The sequence below is a fragment of the Calonectris borealis genome, chromosome 2 (assembly GCF_964195595.1).
Source record: "Calonectris borealis chromosome 2, bCalBor7.hap1.2, whole genome shotgun sequence".
Classification (NCBI taxonomy): Eukaryota; Metazoa; Chordata; class Aves; order Procellariiformes; family Procellariidae; genus Calonectris; species Calonectris borealis.
This window is the reverse complement of record NC_134313.1, coordinates 59667226-59694287: the sequence shown is the minus strand read 5'-3', so window position 1 is coordinate 59694287 and position 27062 is coordinate 59667226. Positions and strand designations below refer to the sequence as shown.

Below are 27062 nucleotides of genomic sequence, written 5' to 3'. Positions count from 1 at the left end.
AGTTTTGTCCATACATACCCTGCTTTAACTGTACGTGCTTCAGAGTAAACCTTCATTTCTGGTATAACTGGAAGCTCAGTTTTTGTGAGGGCACTTGCAGAAGCTTTCACAATTGAAGTTTCATTTTCTGTTTTAGTACCCTGTTGGCAAAAATAGAGAAGCCTTTTAACTTTGCATTCCAAAGTATTTAAGTATTCAAGTATGTAAGTCATTTCCCTTACCCGATCCAAGACTTTTTATTTAAAGTATAATCTTTCAGGAACAGTAGAGTCTGGATCATTGAGACAGAAGCAGTGATTTAGGAGGAATACTTTAACAGGCTTCTGTGGCTTATGAATACTTTTATTTGTTACAAGCCAGTTCACCAGCAGTGCAGGTGGAATCTCGAGAAGGCTGCTAGCAACGAAGATTTTACTAAAAGCCAAAACAAAAAAACAATTCCTCTGCAGACATTCTGCCCATATGCCTCAAGAACAGCAGTCGGCCAAACAACTGCTCAGAAAGAAGGAAGGCGTAAGTCGTCATTATAGTTTGAATTCTCACAACAGCAAAAAGCTTTGTAATACTTTTGTATTATGAACAATACATCCTTCTCAAAGAAAGGTCTCTCCACAGAAACAGAATCTGATAATGCATTATACGGTAATTGTTACATTCAGAAATTAGGTCAAGAAACTTACCATCTTCAGGACCCCCATTCAGTGTACTCTAACACAAGGAGACCAGATCATCTTAAGGGAATACTTCACCAAATAGCCAATTTCAAATTCTGCATTGTTTAACAAATCTAGCCAGATACTGTTTGGAATCCCTTGCGTCACAACGTCTTGAACAAAGTTAAAGAACCAAAAGAACCTCCTACACTTGCGTCGTACAACATTATCTCAGTTTTTGAAACGGTGCTGGCGTTTTAGACAAGCAGTTGATTCCCTTACGCAGGGAAGATGAAAAAAATAGATTCATCTTCAATAGAGCTGCTATGACAAACTTGTCTTTTAGACATTCATTTCTTCCACTGAAAGAGCTGCTAATCAGTCTGTCAGAAATAGCAGCAGCCAAAAAAAAGAAAAAAAAATAATCTTAATTTTAAAGAATATTTTTCAGTTGCAAATAACCCATGAACCACAATAGAACCCAATACATAAAGGCAAGAAAGGATTTGTACAAGAGTCTTGTTTCAAGAGCTTTTAATTTTCCATGTAGTGCAAAATGATGGGTGTCATGCCTCAGTTATCATTCAAATTCTAATTTATCAATAAGGCAAGTTTACTGCATGAGAATAAGGCACAACATGGAAAATGATCAGAAGTTCCCCCAGTCTTTATAAGGGCATCTTGAAGTACTGCATGCTTTACCATAGCCCATACTGACTTTTCCTGTTTCAAACGAAAGCAGTACGTTAACACTGTCCAAATGGTTATAATTGAGTGCTGTTGTTCCAAAGCAACTTCAGGAGCATAGAAATTTGTTTAGCTTTAAAACTGGAATTATTTTGCTCACAGAGTTTAAAAAGATTTTTCCTCCTTTCAATTCTGGGATACCCAAGGAAGACGAAGCTTTGTACTGCTGCTAATAATAATAAAGTCAGGACTCTTAGCAGTATGTTTTGTGTTAAGTATCAAGAAATTCAGCTCAGTTTGCTGCAAAATGATACATTAAAAAGTTACACGGTTACACAGTTAAAGTACATAAACCATGTAAATTAAAAAATGGTATGCACTTAACGTGTAATATCTTCAAACAACAGCAGGGATTCTTTATGCAGTCCTCAACTTTCTACGTGCTAAAGGAGCAACCAGAACTTAGGTGCTGCCTCAGCCTTCTGGCAGGTTCTTGCTCGTTCCCCGTTTCACCCAGAAGGGACCAATAATTAGACTGAAATACCAATCCAAAACTTCCGTGCACAGTGGTGATACTCATTCTTAGCTCAATGATCTTAGAACAATACCTGCTAGCAGCCTAATGTTTCTCAGGAAAAGAAAAAACTAAGTTTGAATGGCCAGTATTGAGAGGTTGGGGCTGCAAAGCACATGTAGAATCCCTCCTTTCTTTGTCTCTGGGATCAGTTTTGAAGACATGATCTTCTGAGCTCCTGACTATGGTTTCCAGTGGTGGGGACTGCAAACGCATGCAGAGCATAATTAAAGTCACAGTTAATTGGTTTTTCAGGAAAAAATGAAAGTGGTAAGTGCCACTGGTTTTCCTAACTTCACCTTGTTCTTTTAGTTCTTTCCTAAGCTCTTCCAAATTTTTCATTTCTTTTGAAGTGGTGCTATAAATAAATACCACTCAGTCACTCTGAATGACAGTCAGTCAGTCACAGTCTTCCCACTTCGTTCTATCACAAGTCACATTAACCAGAGCCGTAGCCCCCTCTGCCTCAGCAAACCCAGCAGGATCCAACTTTTCAAAGTTGTAGTAACACAGTCTAAACTCTTGATCCCCAGGACATAATAGATTATAATTGACTTGTCTTCTCTACTAAAAGTGGATCTGATAAAAAAGCCGCGACAATCTAAGCAAAGCTTCTGTGTTGACCCCTCTTCCAAACAGATGTATAGTTCCTCACCTAGTTGATAAACAAAGTATTTCCCTTTCAACTCCTTTTCAAAACGATCATGACACATTTCAAGTATTTTCTACAATTTTCTTCCCATATGCACAAAGAGATGCTAGAAAGATCTAACTGTTAACAGCTTCGAAAAAAATCAAGAGGAACAAATCTGACACGGTAGCTCAAAAACATTAATATCAAGTTGTGCTGCTCAAAGATTTACACAACTCTGACAACTTTTTAAGAAGAGAATTCTTCAAAACTCTAGATTTCTGATAAAGAATTCATCTTCTCTCAATTTCAACTACCTTTAAACAGACAAATGACATAGACATTTTCCTTATTTTAAGGAAAATTATGTTCAAAAAATTAGATGAAAGCTGAATGAAAAACCCTCCCAAACCAAACATTATACAGGTCTTATGCTTCATGCCAAAATTAGAAATCATTTAACGTATACTTTTTTAATAAGTCCCCTTTTGAACACAATTAACTACTGGGAGGAACAAGAACCCTACAAAATAAAAGGTAAAGTACCCTGGCAAGAAGGGTAAGTAAGGTTCCTACTACAGAAAGAGGCTTGGTACTCTAAAGAAAGAGCCCAAATCTTTATCTGGACTTCTTAGAAAAATCAAGGCAAACTCTCTAGAGAGGACAGCAATCACATACAAAGCTCTTCACATTCAGCTCATTTAATTAATCATTAGAATTAATTCCTCCTAATACTAATAGATTCTCTGTCCTATGTATGAATGGTGAGGTAGAGATTAAGAGCAAGGTAAGGAGAGAGAGCACAGAAAATAAGTTTTAACTCCCAACCCCCTCCTTCCAAGCCTCACCATAAAGTTACAGCTAAGTAACACCAGGGTAGCAAAGGAGAGCTCAAATCCAATCGCTCCCGTGTACAAATCTCAAAAATCACCGCCACCTACATTGTTACTCTGATAAAATACTCAAACAGATTTTGTCAAGAGACACATCCATTTCTCCAACACGGATATTTGAAAATTCCAGTATTCCATTAAGTTACATATTATAGCAAAGGTCAGTTACTTTGCTATTCATTTACAAAAAATAAAACCAATCCACTTAAGAGTCTGAAACAAATCTGCATCTACAGAAACAATTCCCACAGAAGGCAAGTTTGTCTCTACTTTCTCTGAGCAAAATAAAATTTAAGTCTTAAATGGCAAAAGTTAATGCATTATCACATAAGCAAGATGAAAAAGGTATTTTTGTAACACAAGAAAAACAGTACAGTTTAGTCCAACAAAAATATCAGCAGGTTTTTTTTCAGAATACGCCAGTGCATATGAGAAAGAATACTATATACTAAAATTAAGATGTTATCAAAAATTTGCACTCAGGGCAGCATTTATAGCATTTATATACTCACTGCTCCAGAAAGCTGGAATCTTAATTTGTGTTTCCAACTAGGCTTTTCAACTGGGTGACACTCAAGGTCCCAAAACTGGGAATAATCCCCTTTATCTCTAGGTAAAAAGATTACAGCAACCTACCAAAACAAGAGAAAGATTTTGCAGAAGCTTATTAAAATAATCTATACATCTTCACAATTTTACCTATACAAAGTTACAGTTAAGCCAGCACAAAATTTACACACTACAGAACACATTCCACACACAGCTGATCTTGCAGAAAACAATACAACTTATCCTCCTTAGCCCACAAGAGAAAAAGTTCTGATGAAATAGGTTGTGCAAGCAATCTCAAACAAAATTTGAGTTCAGCTAATCTGCTTTAAGCAAAATCAGCAAGTACTTGCACAATTATTTCTATTAGTAAAATGGAGAAGAAGGGGACCAGGAGGGGAAATACGTGCAGCTGAAAGACAGCAATGCCTTCCTTCATCTGTCAGCTAAGTTGTGAACGACTGTACTCCTCCAGCTCCAAGTCTGTAAGCACTGTGCTACAATTACTATAAGGCCTGAAATTTAAACCAACTTGCAGGCTATGCATTTGATCATCCTTAAGGGTCACCTATGTAACAAAGGCTTGTCTCTGTATAGTGCTGTACCAGGTTAATTCAAGAGTAAACTTGCATTGTTTTCAGAGTTGAGCTTGAGGGAAGAAAGGGAAGGGGAGCAGCAGATTAGAATAGATCACTACAACTATATCTAATTAGCCAAATATTATCATACTCACTGCAAAAAACAGCAAATCATGATAGCACTGTACCTTATCATCTCCAGCCAACAGCCTGACATGCCAATAATGTAAATGTTATTCAAATAGGCCTGAACTAGGATTGCTAGGGCAAAGACAATTGTTTAAATTCACATAATGGTTTTCAATATTATGAAATAACTATGAAACTGGACAGGAGTAAGTTTTTTATGTCTTGTAAATAGATTACAAATAGCATCATCATAGAAATAATGTAGTTAAGGAATGTCATAATAATCTGTAATGATTAAAAGATAGGTGTTCATGAAGATGAACAGATAGAATTGAAATAGCATTGAGGGAGAAGGTAAGGGACAAAAGGCCCACAGAAACCCATTCAGTATGTTCTTGGATATGCTTTATAATTGTGGTTATGAAACCCTCTACTGGCCGGGAGATAAAACTGTAAGTCAAATGAAATCAACTTTAGGAACAGACAACTGCTCTTGAACAAGTATGACAAGACTGCTTCTAAGGAAGGGAAACCAGTTCTCACATCAGTTTCATAAGAACCCAGTATTATTAGTGATTTTCTTGTGGATTTTTACAAAACATTTAAAAACAATTTTCTGTTCTAGAATAATTCATCTTAATAAAAAACAACACAAAAACAAAACCCAAACAAATACAAAAACACCACCATATTAAAGTCAAACCACAGATTGCATGAATTCTTAGAATCGATTCAGCTGACATTATAACAGCTGTGGTAAGTAGATACTGACTACCTGATAACACCCCAGAACCCAATTTTGGAAGGCCAGCATTTTATCATTATCAGATAAAGTATGACCAGCTTCAAAAATTCAACTGTTATTTCAGAGAATTTCTCATGTGAGATACTATTTTACAACTGAGATACACTAATACGCTTGAAATATTTATGAATGTCAGTTTACCTTCTCTCGTCCGTGAGCTTCAAGAGTACCAGAAACACGGGAACATCTGAAGGCGGAGTAAGTAACCCTATAAACACAACCAGTTTCATCCACATCCTGCAAATAAAGTTATGAGTCAGATTCAGAAGGGAAAGGAAAAAAAAAACAAAACCAAAAAACCTCACATGATATACCCACCCACACACCACCCTTACAAAGTATTGAAGAAGATACACCCAATCAAGCTGCTTTCAAGTGAACAAATAATATTGACTCCCTAAAAGCAAATGAATAAAAACTAAAACTCCTACAACACCTATGCAGTCACCATGACTACTGACTTCCAGTTTAGAGGTGGTGCACTGGATGGAACACGGCATACTCAGTCTTCTGGGCTACAGCTAAGAGTGCTATATAACCATTTTTCATCATTTCACGACAACAGACCGTAATAATTCTATCATAAAATCAAAGCGATCATGACAGATTTCAGACTACCAAAAAAATAGGGAAGCTTTTATAAATATCAATGGTACAGCTACAGTAATTGCACAGACGACAGCAGTGTAATTCAAATATCCTTGACCTAACTTAAATTACCTACAGAGAGATACCATGTACAGTGTAATTCCAGCAGCACAAGTCTCAAAACAAGACAACTCTAGCATTCTGGAGCCAAAAGGGACACACGTCTTTCATGTATGCTGGCCTACTTAATGCAACCTGGATGATGATACTGCATGAGCACAAGCAAACTCTGTAAGCCAGTAAGTGAACCAGAAATTGTCCCACAGAGCACTGATTTACAGTCAGGGAGCACATTAGAGATGTCCCTGATATGGACAGAGGCAAAAAGAAACTTTGTAACTGACTTCATGCTCAAATATATATTCTTTCTTGAGAAGATGGAGGGAGAAAGAGAGAGCAGCAGGGAGAGAGAAGGAAAAAAACCAAGAGATTTGCATAAAACTATCAAATCAAGCATTCACTCACTTTAACATAGGGTGGCGCAAAAGATGACAGATGCCACTTCACATTTTCATCCCCTTTATTCTCCATTTCCAGGTAACTCTCTAGAAGAGAAATATTAAACTAATACATTAAATGTCTCTGTTCAAGGGTTCAGGTATCTTTAGTGGAACGAGTTTAAACAGAAACTATGTTTCAAGACACACAGAAGTTTAATGGAAACAGTTCTCATGATGCCAGCTCCAAGAGCAGACTCAAAGCACACTGTCATAAAATTCTTGAAAAATTTCTTTATACAAAAGAAATTTGGAAGTAAAGTTTTCCCGTGAAGAATCGTATTGAAGATGCCTACAAGAAACAAAGTGAGGCCTAAATCTCACCCTCAATAACCCTAAAACAATAATAGATAATCCTCTAAAAGAACCTGAAGCATATCAAAGAATGTTACGTGAATGTATTGCTGGTAGTAGGAAGTTAGTTTCTTATAAATCCAGAACATGACAAATAGCCGAGAGATCTAAGTCACCTCCAACAGTCTCAGTTTATTGCATTAAGATTTTTGGCAGATACCTTCACATACAGTATACAAAAAAATACCAAAAAACCCCACAAGATACCCAAGTCCCTGCAAAGATATTATTCGACAGTTTAGGGAAAAACACTGACAGTATTCTAGTTTGGGACCGATCAAATAAAGTTGCACCAAATAAAATCTGTTCTCATCCTAGTTTGGATTTGTTACTCAGCATACATATATATATATATAGTGTGTATATATATAAGAAACCTCAATAAAAAGCTTATGCTTGACCTGCAGAAAGGAGAATAACAGAATAGCAGAAAATCCCAACTTTGGCAGTATCAATAAGCATATTTCACACCTTGAAATGTGTCTCTTGCCAAGAATCAACAGGACATTTGTAAGATCATCTCAGTCTAGAGTAGCACTTCAGGAACTTTAGCTACAGATATATTATATGGGACATTTATAAAAATAGGAAAGGAAAGAAGTATTATATTATACTCCTTTTTCATAAATGTAGTAAAACCCCCAGATATAATTGATAAATTAAGCCTTGAAAGTTCTGAAGTCTGTTAAATAAAAACGTAGCGTCAGTGAATCATTAAAAAAAAAATCCTCATTACCTAGAAAAGAAAACCAAGCTCTACCAAAAAATCTGGTATCTAGATAACAGAATGACAGTTTCATACAGTAATCTGGAGAATTTTAAGCATTACTGGAATTAAAAGTACAGACTGAGGATTTGAGACTCCATGATCAACAGCGTCCTCCTCGATCATTAACTACAAGACAAGGATAGCTAGACTCATAGCTGACATTCCTATCGTCTTAGGAAGAACATTTATTTCTCTGCTACATGCAGATAGATTTATCTCACATCTGAGGGACACATACACAGATGAGGAGAATGGTCTACTGCAAAAGTGCATTGACCCAAAAAAGAGCTTCAACAAAACACAGCAACTTCATAGTGCCCTCTTTGCCCAGGCTCAGTATGGTTGCATTCATCACAGCTGCTTAAAAAACTGGTGACTTACCTGTCTGTATGCAAACCTATCTGTGGGAAAGTGTGGCTATACTGCATAAGGAGAAGAAAAAAAGAAAAAAAAAAAGACAAAAAAATAAAGGACTTCTGAAAAGAGTTCCATCGCAAAGAGTAACATTTCAAACTAAAATCAGAAGAGGGGAACTGGTCAATCACACTTACCAGACTAAAAGAACAAAAGGCATTCAAGTTCCCAAACATGCAATACAGTAAACAAAACCTCTGAACACAAGATACTACAGATGTTGCATTTACTAAGTAAGCAATATTACCTGAGTTTTGGCCAGGTCTTGTTTTAGGAAAAACAATGGTTCTGTTCTTTATTTCCATTTTTGTTAGAGGGAGCGCTGAGAGAGGCTTTGCCACATGAACAGTAGGACTTTCAGACTGTGGAGTAAATATATCACGCCTTCTAGATGGAAAGTCTGCTCCAGATACACTCTGTGCGACTGCCTCTCGAATTTGCACTTTAATAAACTTTTGCACAATTTGGAGAAAAAGAAAGATTTAAATAGTGAACATTGATATATTAACAAGTCAAACTACTTAGCTCTATTTCCTTGAGCTGTAGGAGCTCATGTTGTTCATGTTGTTTACATTCCAACGTATGAGAAAGTCTCATATGTTAAATTACCAGGTCTTCTCTAACTTCAGTTCACAAAGTTTAAAGATTTTAGGACAAGTTTAATTTAGGAGAACAGGAAAATTTACTATCTAGACATTTTAATTCAATAGGAATAATAATTCAAACTAGTTAAATTTAATTGACAACTCCTACAATATTCTCTGCTTGCAGAGAACGGGAACAGGGCTGCTTCACACAGAATGAGCTTTGTGTTCACTTCTGCTACATAATTAGCACTTCCAAAAACTTCAGTTAATGCTAGTAAAATCTTAGCATACTTTTTGCTTAATTGGATAGGTAGCAAAGAAATGGCAAAAGCATTATCAAATATCAGATCTCTTACAATTTGATTGTTTTTGCTACAATTCTCTACTTTTGTCCTAGTAGGTTTCTTCTCTTAAATCCTTTTCTCTCATTGTAGAACATAACATAGTCAAATATGTGCACAGTCTCCATTTCCTTCTCAACTCACTCTTTTCAACAACTTCCCTGTTTGTCTGGGTTTTTTTTTTTAAGTTAGTTTCCAGTTCTGTATCATACCTCACCTTCCTCCATCAAGAAGGAAAGTAGATATGCCGTTTTATCCTGTCAGTGTCTTTTATTTCTCTCTCCATGCACTGTTACAATTAACCCAAAACTCATACTGGCTGTAAAAATAAGAAAACAGGTGTTTCTATTTATTTGGGGGAGATTACCACAGAGTCTTTCTGCTTTTACATTGATGAAAGAAGAAACTGTTGGCTTCATAAATTTTATTTATATGCCTTAATTTAATCAGGGAAAAGTCTTGGATTAAAATGCATGAAGAGCAAGAACCTGTTCTAGACATTCTTTATCACAGACTTGTTGGCCAGAAGGTTAAGTTTACCTTAAGGGAGCTCTAAAGGAGCTATGGTGACCTGTCCAATAACCTCCTTCAACTTCTTTTATTTCAAAATATTATATAGACTACTTTTATATACGCATGTGTGCATATATATATTTAGCATTTTAGAAAACGATGCATAAGGCAGTGGTAGGTGTACAGATGCAATTTCGTTGGCAATTCCGTCTAAGTGTTCACATCATAGTATTTCTTCAGAGATGAATGAACTAAGAATTTCAGTTTGCAAAACAGCATCTCAACTACATTTATTCTTTTCTTTTTTTTTTTTTAAAAAGAGAGAACTTTACAAATTAGAGAGAATAATGGAAGTTGACAAAACCGCTGTCTCATATCTAAAAGGTTTTAGCAACGTGACTAGACCTTACCCAGCAAAGTAAAATAAACAGTTGTAATCTCAACTCTCAAGTAAGCCACATACCTTTTGTCCATTATCACAATGGATATAGATTAGGCCACTCCAAGGAATTAATGAAGGCTTTGTGGCAAGTGATGGATTAGGACTTACCAGAATTAGCGTACTGCTCCTAATAAAAGAAAAAAGTATTAGCATGCTCCTCATATTAGAATGATTATCTACAACAGATCTCACTAGCCCCCCCCAAAAAAGGATGCACTTTTAAGATAGCAGGTAAGTGAAGATGATCTAGAGATGGTTAGATTTAAGGTATTCAGATATCCAATATATTATCAAGCTTTAGTAGTCAGAAACTTAACACTAACACACTTCATAAACTTGTCATTGATGGTTGTATATGGGGTCATAGGAAAAGAGTCAGGCCATGTAAAGCAGACATAAAGCTACATGTTTCAGAAAAATAAGCTTCAATACTAGTCAACAAGGGAATTGTACTGTTCAAACAAAGTATGCTGCACAAATCGCATTTTAAGAATGTTTTAAACTAATTCTAGTTTTGGAGAAGCAGCTTGCTTTCCTTCTTCCCATGCAGAACTGATCTTGGAAAAAAGAAAAGCCTTTCAATGTTATCAATGCCTTCTATAGTTATTTAGAGCAGGGGACACTGAAGAGTCTAAACTCACTTGAAGCAGTTATGCCATCACACAGTCATTTGACCAGCGAGAACATAAATTCTAATTTAAAATGTTCCATATTCTATACTAGAGACATTTAAATAAAGGAGGGGAGAAAGTAAGCACTGAAGTATTTAAAAAATTAGTACAAAATCACTGAAGTAAAGGTCATTGGTTGTACATTAGCAAAAGCACACAAGCTACACCTGAAGAATTAGCTTAATATGTCATTAGCACAGCACTTTGCATTTGAAAAGTTTAGTGTAGGAGCCCCCATAGGAAAGTCAGTTCCATAACCATTATCACAATATGACCATCTCTATAAACTTCAACTAATAGATGTTAATGGCCTTACAATATTAAATCAGGATACTGATATTTCCTTAAAGAATTGTGGGGGTTTTTTTGAATCTCTGCGGTTTTCAGAATCTTTTCACTCATGGTTCTCTCTCTCATGTACATGCTGCATTCATGAGAATATGATTTACTAAGTACACACACTATCTATTATCACAAACCATTCCACTGTCTTTGCTCCTACCAGCTTGTCTTCGACATTTACTGCAAACTTCTCATGCAAATGCAACTTGCATGGGGTCACAAACCACGTGTCTCTCAGAAGAGTCATATTCAACCTAAAGACACTACCTCTCAGTACTTTCATTGCCATGGAAAGGAGCACTAGGTAAGAAACACTTTCCAAAGGCAGCTCTTGCAGCCTTTGAAGACTCCAACAGTCCCAAAGTGCAATTCCTTTCAGTGCTTACCAATACTCCCAACACCGATGGACAGCAACGTGCCAGAGGCTAGTTTCAGTTCGCCTCCACGAGAAAATCTCCTGGAATACTACCAAATTCAGTAGGGCCTCGGGACTTTATTATTCCACATTCAGGCAGGTTAGAGGTTGCCTTTAGCTCATTCCATGGAAGTTAAGGGTTTTCATCAAGGTGAAACAGGGGGTGGTCTGCTTGCTTTAGCATGGCAGAGTCAGTCCTTGATCTTAGGACCTTCTTTCAACATCACTGAGAAATCAGTCCTTCTCCTTTCCTGGCCTAAATCAGTTCAAGAATTCTGTCAGCTCCAGCCGTCGCAGTGCATAATATAAAAGATTCTGGCTGGCTCCTATCCTGACAGGATGACTGCTCTTGGCAGTGCAGGGAGTTGGTCATGAAAAGTAGAAAACCGGACAAGCGCAGCTTGCTCTGCTTAAGTCAGCTGTTCCCACGGGTCTGTTTCCTACTCGCAGGCCTCTGTTCCTGATCCAGACTACTTACTTGGACCCAATGTGAGGGTTCAGTTCATTCTTTTCCAGTGAAGGGAACACATTTTAAAATTATGCAGTGCAAGAAAAATGCTTACAGAAGGCCTTCAATTCCCTCTTTTTAAGAAATCGTTCCACAGACAGTCCTGAGTCTAGTGTATGAGACACTCAATATGCCCTTACTTTCACAGCTACTGCAAAGTTGTTCATTGTTGGTTTTGAAACCATTGCTCGTGGTACTGACTGAATCTGCAAGGAGTGGCAGATATCCTAGCCCTTCCAGAGAATCCTCTTTATTTTGTTCTCACTGGTGATCAAAGTTCCCCAGCAGTACATCCAAGAATTTACATCTACATGAACACGGAATTAAGCAGTGATGCGGGACTGAAAAGAAAGTATCTATTTGGGCAAACATCTACAAAGTTAAAGCAACTATTTAAATAAAACTCAGAAAGCAAAACCTATTTTTTGTGGAACATGAGACTTTTTTTTTTTTTTGGAAGATGAGAATAGTTTAATAACAGGGTCTTAAAAGCCTTTCTGAACTGACCTTAAAAAAATCAGAAATTTAGAAGTGAGAGGTGGTCAGAACTTTCAAGCATGAAAGACTTTGCTGACATCCATGAGAAGTCTCCTACACACATGCAGTGATATTATGACTACTGTTCCAAAATAATTAAAACACAGGTGTCCTGACACTGGCTTGTCATTCTTTTCATACCTACAGATATTGAGAAGCCAAAGGTTGAGCAGCAAAAGCAGTTTTGTCAGAATACAGAAAAAAACCCACAATCAATTTCGGATGAATATCAGCACATTTGCAAAAGAAAACACTAAGTGCCCAGAAGAGGAGCATTCTATAAGAACTGTTATTTTTGGGTTTGTTGTTTGTTTTGGGGGGGGAAGGAGGGAAGAAGTCTTCTTTGTTTTTACACACACAGGTGATTTTTAAACAAAAAACTATTGTGAAAGGAGATTTTTAAAGCTTCAGCATTGTTGACCAAACAGCTCCTGGAAAATTATGCAATAATAATAATATTTCCAGGCACAGAAAATTCCTGGCCTCCTAGGTAACTCTGTAGGTGACAAAAGAACGTTCCCTCTATATAGAACTATAAAAGGATAAGGTCCTAAAACATAAAAGCTAGATTTGCGTGTTAGCTGACAAAAAGACAGTATAGTCTAACCAAACTAAAATAGATTCCTAAAAACTAACTAAAATTCCTAAATTAACTGAATTCCTAAACCAACTAAAAATAAATTCCTCCAAAACCTCACCACACTTTCATACATAAAGGAACCTATGAAAAGAAACTTACTCTGGTTCAATAACTCCATGTTGTGGGGTTATAGTAAGGCAGTGAGCTGGCCAGGAAAGCTCAAATGCCAACATCCTATTAGAATTGTTGACAATTTGTACCTGTCCAGTATCTGCTGTTCCACCTGTAATATAAAAAAAAAGTTAAAAATAGCTAACATACAAAAATTCACAGAAGTGCCCAAGATTCAGAGATGTACCAATTAACATAAAGCGTTTTCTGCCCTATTTTTACCTTCACAATGCTTTAAAATCTTCATAGGTATGCAGTGCATGTTGTATGTATACATATACAGAGAGGATACTACCTCTGACAATTTAACCAAAACTGTGCTCAAACCAAGTTTACTGTTTAGATGTAAAGCTACTGCAGCAAGATTATTGGCCAAGCCACATTTACAAACACAAAATAATTACAAACATAGTATGCAGTACAGTTATTTTAATACTAGAATGGTTATTTCATCAACTTCAAAAAATACTTACTAATAGAAGGAGATGACAAAGTCAAGTACTCAGGTTTAACAGCCCAAGTCTGTTGAGCATCTGATTTATTCTGAACTAGATCATCAGTTTTTACAGGTAATGGAGGACCCTGAGGTCCTTTAACAGGAAGAACATCCAAAGTTGCATTGATATGTCTGACAGAGTTCTCAAATCTGAAAATAAGATTGCATTAAGCAAAAGTAGTAATAAAAATAATTTATGAGTAATTGTAATAGCCTTCTTAGTATTTCTCAAAATTTAATACTGAAATACAATGTTCTTTACATGGGCCTTCAATTTAATTCAATTCTCCATTATTAAGAAAAAACTAATTCAGCAGCTATATCATGACACAGCTTTTTCACATAATGTTTAGAAGTGGAAGGTACCGTTTCAAATGGAAGGTACTAAAATAAACAATTCTCTTCAGGTGATAATAAAGTAAAATGCTTCCTCTATACGTATTTTATTCAGATTAAGAAAGTACTGCAGAGAGAAATAAGGCAACGCAAGTTGTGTTTCACAGAATGCTGGAAGTCAGGAGGGACCTCTGGAGATCACCTAATCCAACACCCCTGCTCAAAGCAGGGTCAGCTACAGCAGGTTACTCAGGACACTGTCCAGTCAGGTTTTGAATTTCTCCACAGATGAACACTTTACAACCCCTCTGGGCCACCTGTTCCAGTGTCTGACCACCCTCACAAGGAAAAAAAAGTTTTTGTCTCATGTTTAAATTGAGTTTCTTGCATTTCAGTTTGTGTCCATTGCCTCTTGTCCTGTCACTGGACACCACCGGGAAGACTCCATTTTCCTCTTCTTTACTTCCCTATCAGGTATTTATACACATCGATAAGATCCTCCCCCTGCTCAAGCCTTCTCTGCTCCACACCAAGCAAACCCAGATCTTAGTCTCTCCTTGCAAGACAGATGCTCCAATCCCTTCACCATCTTCATGGCCCAGCATTTCACACCTTTGCTTGTAAAATACATGGCAGATAAGCTAATATATGAAAGCCAGGAAGCTGTTATTTTAGAATTCAGCGTATTTTCTTAAGTTGAAAGCTTAACTTACAACAAGGTTGATTTTAAATACTAGAATAAAAGCAGAAATCAACAATTAAAGAAAAAATAGATAACTTATGCTCCATACAAGGTTGTGCAAACATACAGTTCTCCTTCCTGTTATTTCTGCTACTACTTTTAATGCTTCTGAGAATCCTGATTCAATTCAGGACAGCTGAACTAGTACCTGTGAGAATTCATCTCTTAAGATAGCAATGGAACCAGGAAGGCAACTGACTCACATAATTCCTTGACAGTCAGATTAGTAGTTAACACACTCAGATCTCTTCTAAGAATTACAGTCTACTCAGAAAGTTAAGATTCTCACGATGCTTAGCCAGGGAATAAATTCAAATCTAGAAGAACTGGTAAGGTTATCAAGTGGGAAAAAATGAACAAATGACAACCACCAAATAAGAGAAATGTCCTGCTTGCTGCTGCAGATATTTGTTTCCAAACTCTAGCTTCGCAATTCCACTATGCCTGACAAACACCTTGCTAGCCGACAAATCTGTCAAGTGTCCAAAACTGTCCAGCATCTAGAGTTCAACAGGTACAGTTGAGGGAATAGTTTAAAAGTTATCATAACAGTTTAAACAGACTATATAGAGAAAATGTGAGAAGAGCCACCTAGATATACATTGGAGCCATTCTCATTATAGAGCCAGCTCTTTCACTTGTAAAGCAAGTCAATTTTCATCACTGACATTAAAATCTTCAATGAAAGGAGATGCACTTCAGATAGGCGTTATTTGACAGTTAGCCTTATAGTTATATTACCTATCTGATTCCAAATGACGTCCAGGAGACTGCTGAAATCCATCCCGATCAAAAGTAGAATATCCAACCACAGAAAGGATAACCTTTCGCATATTTGTGTAGAAAAGATGGATATCACATGTCCCCCGTGGGATATCACATACTAAAAATGAGAGTAATAAAGCAATTCTAATAAGAATAAATCTATAATACTCAGAAATTACACAACAGAGATTTAGGATATAGACCTAGTTAATAATCTGTTGGCTAAGATACCTTAGATTATTAAAAAAATTACTTACTACAAGTTCAGTTATCAGGCATAAATCAATATTAACACGAGATGTAACATATAAATCTAAATACACACCAATTTTAACTTCTTAATTATAAGAGAGATATTTTTCACTTTTATACAAATAGTACATACTAATCTGATTCTATGCCAAATTAAAGTTAAGTTTTACTTTTTTTACCCTGACAAATAAGACTAATATATTCCTAAGTCTTCACAGAAAGAGACTCAATTTGAGAGAAGTTATTTTTCAACTATTCAGTCTATTTAATCTAACACTTCATTATTTAATTGATTATACCTGTAAATATCCAAAAGGTCAGGAATGTAAGAGTAGGATTTAAAAATAATAAAGTGTTTCATCGAAATGTTTAATCATCAAGTCAAAGTTTTCTCCTTTGCTTTGAGCCATTTCATGTTGAATAGACAGAATGAAGAAGTGAACACTTCTCACACAGGACACATTTGATCCAGCCATTATTTTTTTTGCTGCGTAATTGATACCAGGGACAATTATTAATATTTGTATATAGCTTCTACAACTCAGGTACGGATAAGACAGAGCAATATCTGTTGTAGAAGTGTTTTTAGTTAGAATTTACATGCATACGGAAACTTCTTAGCAAAGCTAAGTCTTCCAAAAGGATGTCTAGCAGAATGTGTTTTTTGGAAGAAATAATTTGTTTATTCTGTCATATATATAACTAAATTCAGTATGGAAATATGTTCTTTCTTTAGGATGACCATTATTTCTACTCTAAGTTTCTTTTATTCCCTCCCCAGCCCCCCAACTGAATTCCATTCAGTTTGGGAAATCCCGACTTTCAAATATCCCATTAAAATATTTAACTCTTACAGCCGATCTCATTTTCACCAACTTAAAATATCAAAATGGCTAGTTCATGATATCATTAAGATAACTTTGAATGCCAAGGACACAGTGCACACAATTTCAGAGCCAAAAGTGTCAGACCCAAATCACAGCATGCAAACAATATCATGGTGCCATCTTCACAATCACAACAGACAGAAACAATTTTATACAAAGGCTTAGGTCCAATAAAATACAGTGAAATACATCATATGATACCTAGAAATGCGCAAGAGAATCTTGTGAAGAATACTTGGATCAGAATTCCTTCCCTCCTCTTTAACAATACATCCATATGCAGACAATATACTAATACACGTTGGAAACCAAATTCATTTTGACAACCCAAGTACAGAAATCACAAAATGTTTCAGACTGCTTTAGAATAAAAAGTTGCTAGATGTTAAGTATCAACAACCACTGTTTCTGTTCAATCAGTAACTGAAGCATACCTTAGCAACTAGAAATACATTAGATCAGTATGTGAAAGATGTGTAATTAGTGCAGCAAACCACATTAGTGTTGGGGAGTAACTGAATCTGGTAGCCTGATAGAGGTGAGGCTGCCAGAGGCCCAACCAGTGGCAAGGCTGTGCATGTGTTCCCAGTAAGCACCCCCCCACACATGCACACACACAGAGCCAGCCACACAGACCAACACAGACAGAAACACTCAGCACTCACGCAAACACAAACAGCACCGCTGGCCTCATCCTGTTCTCCTCTCTGCATGATCAGGATGAAGGCTCATTACTGGGAACATACATACGTACAACGTGGATCCCTCCAGCTGCTGGCCCTGGACCGTACCACACTGGTGCATCAAATGAGCAGACTGGTGAAAAACTGACACCACACTATTTCAAACACTGACATTAGTACATAATTTCTTAATAGGTTTTCCAAATACCTCTGTGGATTAAGGCAATGAGGAATGGAGACCAAAACAGCCTAGGGATCCAACTTTAAATTAAAAGCAATCCTTATAGCCAAGACATTCTACTCTTTGAGCTTTTTTTCAGCATCATCTCTTTAACAGTCTTTCATGTAAAAGGCCAAAAAGTTGTTGATGTTGAAAAAATAACTTACTTTTCACCTAAAAAATAGCATTTTACAAAAAATAAAAAAAAAATCAGATTTCTTAATTCTATCTACTACTATTAGCTCCTGCAAAGAATTTTACTTACAAGAACATGTAACAAAAAAAAACTGTGGATATTCCCACTGAAAAGTGAGTGAACACTAATCTGTGTAAAGTAAGATTGTACTGTTCACACTGGACATAACTGGGTGACAAGAAGGTAAGGAAGTTGAAGTTTGTATCAACTTGTACTTGTTAAAACGAGTAAGAATAATCTAGTTGACTTTTCTAAGAGCTACTCTTCCACTATCCCTCACTGAAGGCATATTTGCAGTGTTATACAAGTCTGTCTCCTAGGTTTTTTGTAACAACGGTCTTCACCTCAAATTTATTGATTGAGTACAGAAAGTAATATGTAAGAGGGCAAGGATCTTTTATGTCCAAGGATCTTTTATGTCCAAGATAAATAAGTTTGAGTAAACAAAGCAATTGTGACCAAATAGAGAACAATAAGCTCTATTTCACAAATTCAGGAAAGTACGTTCTCAAAAAGAGACAGAAAAACATTAAGATGCAAGAGGTAGGCCTTGTTTCCTACAGAAAGAAAAAAAGATTAAGCTGCCATTAGCAAAACTCTAGCAATAAGGCAGTAAGAGATAATCAAGGATGTCTAGGCTCCAACACTGGCTTAACAACTTCAGAGCATACTCCAGAACCCAAGTATCTTATCTTCACTAGGATTTCACCTCAACCAAGATGAACGATCAACAATCTTTACTTTTCCAAGTAAAGATAACATACGATCTATAGGGAAAGAATTGGACTACAACATTTATTCAGATGTAGTAGCCTTAGAACAGTAAAATCCTTCCATACGTGAATAGAACTAGTTCAAGAAATAGGGTCTGACAGTAAACTTGTTCATGACACTTATGGGATTGAACAGTTGTGGGGGAGGAGTGTTGGGTTTTTTTTAAGGACACCTTTACAATATACTGCATTCTTTTTTAATAAATTCCTTGCTAACACAAGCAGAAGTACAAAAAAACCTATGAAGTTATTTAATTTGGGAAGGGAAATATGTATTTTAATGTCAGCAAAGTTGCCTGCCTCTCAATTTTCAAATATAAGATATATCTGTGTACGAGAAACTGAACTTTTCTCAATTATTAATAATAAGGCAAATACTCTACAAATAAACTGAGCATTTTTATGCTATAACGTTCATAGACTGGGGTTTCATTTTGCTAGGAGAAAAGTACACTAAATTGTTTAAATAGACAGGTATAGAATGAAAGAAAGCAAGTTCCGTTGTGGTGGGTTGACCCTGGCTGGACACCAGGTGGCTACCAAAGCCGGTCTATCACTCCCCTCCTCAGCTGGACAGGGGAGAGAAGATGTAACGAAAGGCTCGTGGGTCAAGATAAGGACAGGGAGAGATCCCTCACCAATTACCATCACAGCCAAAACAGACTTGACTTGGGGAAATTAGTTTAATTTATTGCCAATCAAATCAGAGTAGGAAAATGAGAAATAAAACCAAATCTTAAAAAACATCTTCCCCCCACCCCTCCCTTCTTCCCGGCCTCAACTTCACACCCAACTTCTCTACCTCCTCCCCCTCCAGCGGTGCAGGGGGACAGGGAATGGGGATTGCGGTCAGTTCATCACACGTTGTCTCTGCCGCTCCTTCCTCCTCAGGGGGAGGACTCCTCACACTCCTCCCCTGCTCCAGCCTGGGGTCCCTCCCACCGGAGACAGTCCTCCACGAACTTGCCCCATGTGAGTCCTTCCCACGGGCTGCAGTTCTTCACGAACTCCTCCAGCATGGGTCCCTTCCACGGGGTGCAGTCCTTCAGGGACAGACTGCTCCAGCATGGATCCCCCACGGGGTCACAAGTCCTGCCAGCAAACCTGCTCCAGCGTGGGCTCCTCTCTCCACAGGTCCTGCCAGGAGCCTGCTCCAGCGCAGGCTTCCCATGGGGTCACAGCCTCCCTCAGGCGCATCCACCCGCTCCAGCATGGGGTCCTCCACAGGCTGAGGTGGATATCTGCTCCGCCGTTAACCTCCATGGACTGCAGGGGGACAGCCTGCCTCACCATGGTCTTCACCACAGGCTGCAGGGGAATCTCTGCTCCGGCGCCTGGAGCACCTCCTCCCCTCCTTCTTCACTGACCTCGGTGTCTGCAGGGCTGTTTCTCTCACATATTCACTCCTCTCTTCTCCAGCTGCAATTACGCAGGGTTTTTTTTCCCCCTTCTTCAATACGTTATCACAGAGGTGCTACCACCGTCACTGATGGGCTCAGCCTTGGCCAGCGGCGGGTCCGTCTTGGAGCCAGCTGGCATTGGCTCTATCGGACGTGGGGGAAGCTTCTAGCAGATTCTCACAGAAGCCACCCCTGTAGCCCCCCTGCTACCAAAACCTTGCCACACGAACCCTATACATCCATCCCAACTGAGAATTTTGCTTCTACATTTATCAAAAAAGAAATAGTGGAAAAATAACTAAGATTCAAGCTTAAAAGCACATTTTTCTACCCAAATACGAGTATTACATTTTTCTTTTAACAAGTCATAGGCTTACCTTCTGTCACAAGCTGCTCCCCTTGAAATTCTTCATCAAATACAATGTTTCTCAATAAGCTGTTTTCTGGGATTATGTGTTTTTCTACCTCAGGTTTATACATCATAGCTCTGTTAAAGAGATAAAGAAACAAGCGTGATTAAAGTACACGAAGTATTGGAAACAAGAATTTGAAAAGATTTATAAGATTGGTAAGAATCCAGCATAATTTTAACTTTATCATTTCTCAAATACACCAAGCTCAAATCTGTGAGCATTCATTTAAAACTGAAATCTTTTCAAAATCTTAAAATGGTTAAAGAAATACTGTTCTGTTGCTACACAGTAAAAGGAACCACTGAAATAATGGCTATCATACACTTGTCTTTCCAAGATACTTGTTCTCTGCTGTCAGTCACACCTACCTAGATTTCTTACAAGTACATCAGGCATCTGAGTGATTTTTCAAACACCACAGGAAGCAGGAGAATGCTATTTTAGTCACGAGTGAAAGCCTTTTGAGGGGAAAAATTGACTAGTCAATGGCAGAATGGCAGCAGGTGCCAGCCAACAGCAGGAACATGCAGCCAAGGAGCATGACTGCCAACAGGACAGAAAAGACTGGGAGGCATAGAGATATAAATAGTCCTGGCAAAAATGGGAAGCTACAGGTCAGTAAGAGGAAACCTGGCACTCAGATAGGGTCAGAGCCATGGAGGTGGAAAGAATACCTCAGCACTACTAACTCTCAGGTCTAAGCTACTTACCAGGCTGTTGACTATTTTGGAGTAAAGAACTTGAGCCACAAGTTGGCAGACTAGACAGATTACTCATTTTACATTCCGGCCTCTAAGTCCCAAATCATGTTCTTGTTCTAGTACACAGTTACAGAATGGGGTTTGACTGGCTTATAGTACTCAGTTATTTCAAGAAATAAGCATCCCTTTCAAATTATCAAGGGAGACTTCAGAGGAGTTCCCACCAAGAAACAACCAACCAGACCACCACATACAAGAACCAAATGTCACGCCTCCTGATTAACAAAATCAGCAAAAATAATTTCACTCATGTATCAGTGTCCAGAGTCTGAATAAAAAAGTTTCCAACACTACCTATATAGGTGCATCAAGCTTAATGGGTTTTCTGTTGATCAGTAGATGAAAGCTTTTCCCTAAGTATTTTTGCTCTTTGAGAAGGATTCAATGATAGTGAGCATCGCCTCAGACAAAAGAGTTCACACAAAAATCAGTAACAAGCATCTTCTAAGATAAGCCGATTTTCTATCAAGAAGGTCACAAATGCAGCTATTCCATGAGCTTTTTATTCAAAGTCATACAGTTAAATTCAGCTATGTTTAATATTTCATTTGGATAACAATAAATACAATGACTTTCATAAAGTTTCAGGCAATCACATTTAAAAGCAATAGTGAAATACTGCCATTCTGAAATTTTGCGCTGAATGATCACCAGCACCTTAGTGCTCTGCCTATTCTTAACATTTTGCATTATCACTATACACCATACACAGCACAAGTCAAAAGAGCCACTTATGTCATTAAAAGCGGAGTATGCCATTTTTGTGCATTTGAGTCACGCAAATTGAAATGCAGAGTAACATAGCCTCTATTTCAGCTCGGTAAGATATATTCTACTAATGTCCTTAGTGTGTTACGAGCATATGTGGATGTTATTTCTCTCACATACACATCTACTCAAACACTGTCTTCATCAACAGAATTCAGCAAACCAAGATGCAAATCTTGTTCAAAACTTATTACTACTGAATTTCAGTACTACTCCTTTCATGAGTCTTTCCTTTAAAAATTAACGCTACATACGTATTGGAAAGAGAGATACCAAGATAGAACACAACTATCTTCCGATACAAAAAAGCAAAAAAGCAAAAATTTTCCCCAAAACCCAAACACACTCAAATTCAAGGATGTAAAAAGAAAATAAAACCCTTAACTAGGATTGTAGCTACAGTATGTAAAAAAAACCACAAATAAACAAATCAAACCCCCACCAAGCAACCTACCAGATTTAAGACTTACTAGATCTCTCCATATCATCACTGTCTTTTGGTTTGTTCTTGCTATTTTTGGAAGCATGTTAAAACCATACTCGTGGTAGCCCACACCTCTAGTTTTAACTTTTTATTAAATATCTGTCTCTGTTACAATAGCAAAGTACATCTTACCTACGATACTGCTGCCTAGAAATTTCATCTCCACAAAAAAAACATACTGTTGATACCAATGTGTTTGTTTTATGGAAGTTCTTTTCCATTGGATTCCACGTTATAGTAATCACCTGATAAAATAAATAGACAACATACTCAGAAAAAAAAATCTTATTGTTAGTACTAACATTTGGAAAATGAGTCAACAAATTACTGCAATATAAGTGAAAAAGGATTTAACACAAGTTAAGTGAGATTTTAATAAAGAACTAGTCAGACACATTCTCATTGATCACATTTATTTTAATTTAAATTAATAAAACTTGCTCAGAATCAGGTATTATACTTACTTCATGTGCTCCTTCTCTTAGTACAAACTTCTCTGGAGATACCATCATTACCTGAGGATCCATAACTGTTTTCGTCCGTAGGTTTGCAAAGCACAGTGCTTTAACATAGGCAGCCCGAGAACCTGTATTTCTTATGCGGAAGGAAGCTTTCCTTAATCTTGCAGGCAATAATCCATCCAGTGTTACCATGTAACTATCTGACAGTTTTTTAACATTTTCTAAAGTTATATTGCTTGTTCCTCCATATCCAGATAACGGTATCTGGGGGGAAAAAAAGAAAAAAAAAAATCACCAAAAAAAATAGTACTTCAAATGAAAGAAAGCTTCTTACTAAAACTTCTTACAACTATGGTAAATTATATAAAGAGTTACAGAAAGACAAATGAAAATGCTTAAAACGTCAACTGAAAAGACTCTGCAAGAAATAAAAAAGCCTAAGTTTATTCAACCTGTTTCAAGTTTTTATTGAAAATTAATTTAAGGCCTACCTATAAAACAAGACAAGTTCAGATTTTTTGACAGTTCTAGAGTTAAAATCTTGGGCTACTTTTAACATAGTACATAAAAATCTTTCTTCTTCTTTCACAAGGGAAAAAGTGCATGCAAAATTGAGGCTAATGTTCAAACTGTAAAATTTAGTGCCCACAAAATCTTTAACAAATATACAGATATGCATAGTGTATATCTTGAAAAGTTTCAACTTTTCGATAGAAACAGCTATTCAGTGCTAGATTTAAAATAATTATGAAAAATGTATGTTTAAAATTATTAGAAGTTAGTTGGGACTCTTACAGTAAACTTAATTCCTGGCTGTGATCGAATCCCCAGCTGTTTGATTTCCAGCTTTGCAAAGAAGCAAGTTACTCGAGTAGGTGCAAACATCAAGTATATGTTAGTATCTTCTTTGGGACGAATTTTGAGTTCCCAATTACTAGTTAAGCGTTCTTCTGATCCAAATATACTTTGCAGCTATAAAAACGAAGACATCAGAAATGAGTGACTACAATAGGAAAAATATACAGTAGTAAGTCTTACTTCACTAGTAACCCAAAATTAATTTCTTCAAAACCTGGATTAACTCAATTGACAATGGCACATATTTAAGGTTGCAATGCTTAATACACAACAGAAAAGACCAAGTTCAAGATACTTTATATTCCCACAATGAGCATATTGATGCCTCTCAGTTTAGACCACAGAGTTTTTTTGCCTTCAGTCCACAATAAGGTAAGGCTGAACTTAACCAGCACTACATTAATTCTCCCTCAGTTTAAGATTTTTAGATATCAAATCTGAACATCTGAGGAAAAAAGGGGATATAAATGTATGTGGACTACGTAACACAAAAACCCTCTAGTTATGGTAATTCCCAAAGGCTAATTCCAGTTTTCCTTTCCTCCCTCCCTCAAGTACACAGAGTCCTTTGGAGTAAGGAAGGTCTGGAATCCCTCCTGCAAGAAGGGCCACTGACAGATCACTTCACCAAGTATTGACTCTGTTGTGCTACAGCAGGTTAAGGAGCTGTAAATTGAGCTCCAACTTGCTGCAGCACTCCTATCGTTTCAGCTCCTCCTAAGGTTGCCATTGTAGCTTAAGCTCTGCTACCATGTCCATCTTGGCAGTCTCAGAGCAAATACTCACACAGCCTGCTAATCACTGAAGTTTATAAAGAAACAACACTTCAGGGCAAAAACATTTTTTATTATAAACGTATCCTGATAATTATCCTAAACAATGAAGAGAAATTTTCATGACAGTTACCTGAAAGCAGTCTTGATCCTGGCCTCTTATCAACAGTCTTAAATGCTGGGTCACAGATGGAGAGTCATTTCTTAGAGTTAACTTCTGCTGGCTGAAAAATACGTAGTTTAGTTATATTTTACAGCAAATGTAAATTAACTGCATATATTTATTCATGGAAACAATGGAAATGGGACAGTCAATTTTAAAGTCATTTCATGAAAAAAAAAAATCACCTCTTAGAACAACAGAAATGTTAGCTAGAAAGTTATTTCTGTATTCTCAAACTTACAGACCTTACAATATTACACCCCATTACACATCAAACGTGTATACCTCATTACACTCATGCAGCAAAACAACCCCAAAATATATATAAATACAGCTTTTCTGAAGTTCAAGTATTGTACTTAACAGCTTGAATTTTTAAAGCAAGCAGCAGTTGTGTCAATACAAAAATTCCTTAAAAAAAAAAAACACTTTAAGACACAGTTATAATTAGATTATCCAGAGCCACTTAGTAACGCAGAAACAGAGTCTTGTAAGTAGTCTGGCCCAGATTCACTGGAACAGTTGTAAAGAACTAAATCAAGGATAACTTTTTCTTTTCATGTACTTTTCAACATGATAGTACCACAGAAAGTTATGGCCACTTGGCAGCATCAGGTTGACCAAAAAGTAGTTTTTTTCTCTCTGGCATTGACCAGGCTTCTGGTACTCAGATCCTTCCTTGACAGAGGAAGGAAACCTCTCAAGAAAGAAAAGCGAGTGCCTTTGTCATTTTAACAAGTCAAAAAACAATCACAGAAGGATGTGACAAGCCCTAAAACTCGTAAAAACTTAAAGGAAGAGAAAGGATTATGCAGTTAGAATCAGAGAGGAGGATGGAGAGAGAGCAAAGCCTCTCCACGATTTTCAGTGGTAGACACTGTTTTGTACTCTGTTGGAACAAAAAATCTAAAAATAATTTCAGCTTCCTAAAACCAACGGTGCATTAAAACTGTTTTTCAAGAGGAACAGAAAATAAAAAGGTAGCAGCATACAAGGAAGAGAAAGTAATTCCCAAACACCAAACAGCCAAAACTACTATGTTAGAAATACACTACCTTAACAAAACAGAAAAATAGGAATATAGCTATCAGATATGGTTCTTGGCTACAAACATGGATCACTTTTAAACAACCAGGAACATTATTAGATTCCTCAAAAAGTATCAAAACAACAGTGGATTAGTCCCTAAAGTAATACTTACCAGAAGTCCAGAGATCTGCAAAACTTGCAGCCTTTACATACAAAAGAAGCAAAGTATATCTAGACAATTATGAACAGTTTCACTAAATCATTGAATACTGAAGCTGTAAACTTGAAACTAAAAAAGTTCAGACAGGAACTAGTCTGAAGGACAAAGTAATCATAATTAGGCATGCAATGGATTCTCCATCACTGTAAGTTTTAACATTGGAACACATTCAAATTCAAATAAATTAATTAAGGGATGTTCAACAGCCTATGCTATTCGGACAGTCAAATTACATTACCAGACTGGATTCTTCTAGTCTTACTGGATGAATTGAAGAAAAACAAGCATTGAGATTTATTTCTAGCAAGAGGTAGGTGTCAAAAGAACCAATAGAATTTTTCCATCAACTTACTTAGAAAATATTTTCCACTACATTTCTACTTACATAACACACTAATCTTATAGAATCAGATATTATTCTAACGATAACTAAAGAGTCCTGAAGAATACAAAAAGCTCAAACAAGATCACAGTTTGTTTCCAAAAATTTCTTGCACAAAAAAAAAATTGTAATATACTGCTTCTCTCACTTGAGTCATAAAACAGCTTAGTTTATCATCTGTGGATTATTGATGTGAATAGATAGGAAACTTTACTTCAAATAAGTGCAATATAAAATACTTCACGTGATATTCCATATGAATGGTTGCCCAACTTATACTTACACTGATGCTCCAAGTGTTACTCCTCCCCAGGCAATGAACTGCTTGTTGGAGAGTACGGGTGGGATATCTGAGCAGCCAGCAGCTGTAGACACAGGTCTATTTTCCTCAGACTCCACCTCACCTTTTATCACCACTTCATACTGAGGCCCAGATGGCAGCACAAGGATTTTCAAAGTACTTTAAAAATAAATAAACAAATTTAAATTCCACCACAGAACAAGATTAGCTGCTGAAAACGAAACATAACTGAAAAAAAAATTATAGATAGGCCTTTTTAAACTACCTTCATAAGGGGAAAATACAAATACTTTTTTTATTTTATGACAAAGGCCAGCTTTACGCATAGCAAAATTTAAATCCTTTTGTTTGTAAATATGCATGCCACATGTACCTCAAGCAATCTTCTGATCACTTATTTAATCTGGAAAT

The 27062-nt window shown here is 36.9% G+C and overlaps 1 protein-coding gene across 1 annotated transcript in view; it reads right to left on the bottom strand.

The window, feature by feature from the left end:
* Positions 1-27062, bottom strand: part of CEP192 (centrosomal protein 192) — a 103680-nt gene that overhangs the window by 16519 nt on the left and 60099 nt on the right. Inside the window, exons 38-52 of the mRNA XM_075140805.1 lie at positions 26634-26810; positions 24690-24780; positions 23721-23897; positions 22929-23189; positions 22597-22709; positions 20416-20525; positions 15604-15745; positions 13762-13934; positions 13277-13400; positions 10086-10191; positions 8429-8633; positions 6613-6692; positions 5641-5736; positions 3951-4070; positions 19-140 (exon numbers count right to left, since the gene is read on the bottom strand). Coding sequence (XP_074996906.1) covers positions 19-140; positions 3951-4070; positions 5641-5736; positions 6613-6692; positions 8429-8633; positions 10086-10191; positions 13277-13400; positions 13762-13934; positions 15604-15745; positions 20416-20525; positions 22597-22709; positions 22929-23189; positions 23721-23897; positions 24690-24780; positions 26634-26810 — 2097 coding nt within the window. The remainder of the gene's footprint in view (positions 1-18; positions 141-3950; positions 4071-5640; positions 5737-6612; positions 6693-8428; positions 8634-10085; positions 10192-13276; positions 13401-13761; positions 13935-15603; positions 15746-20415; positions 20526-22596; positions 22710-22928; positions 23190-23720; positions 23898-24689; positions 24781-26633; positions 26811-27062) is intronic.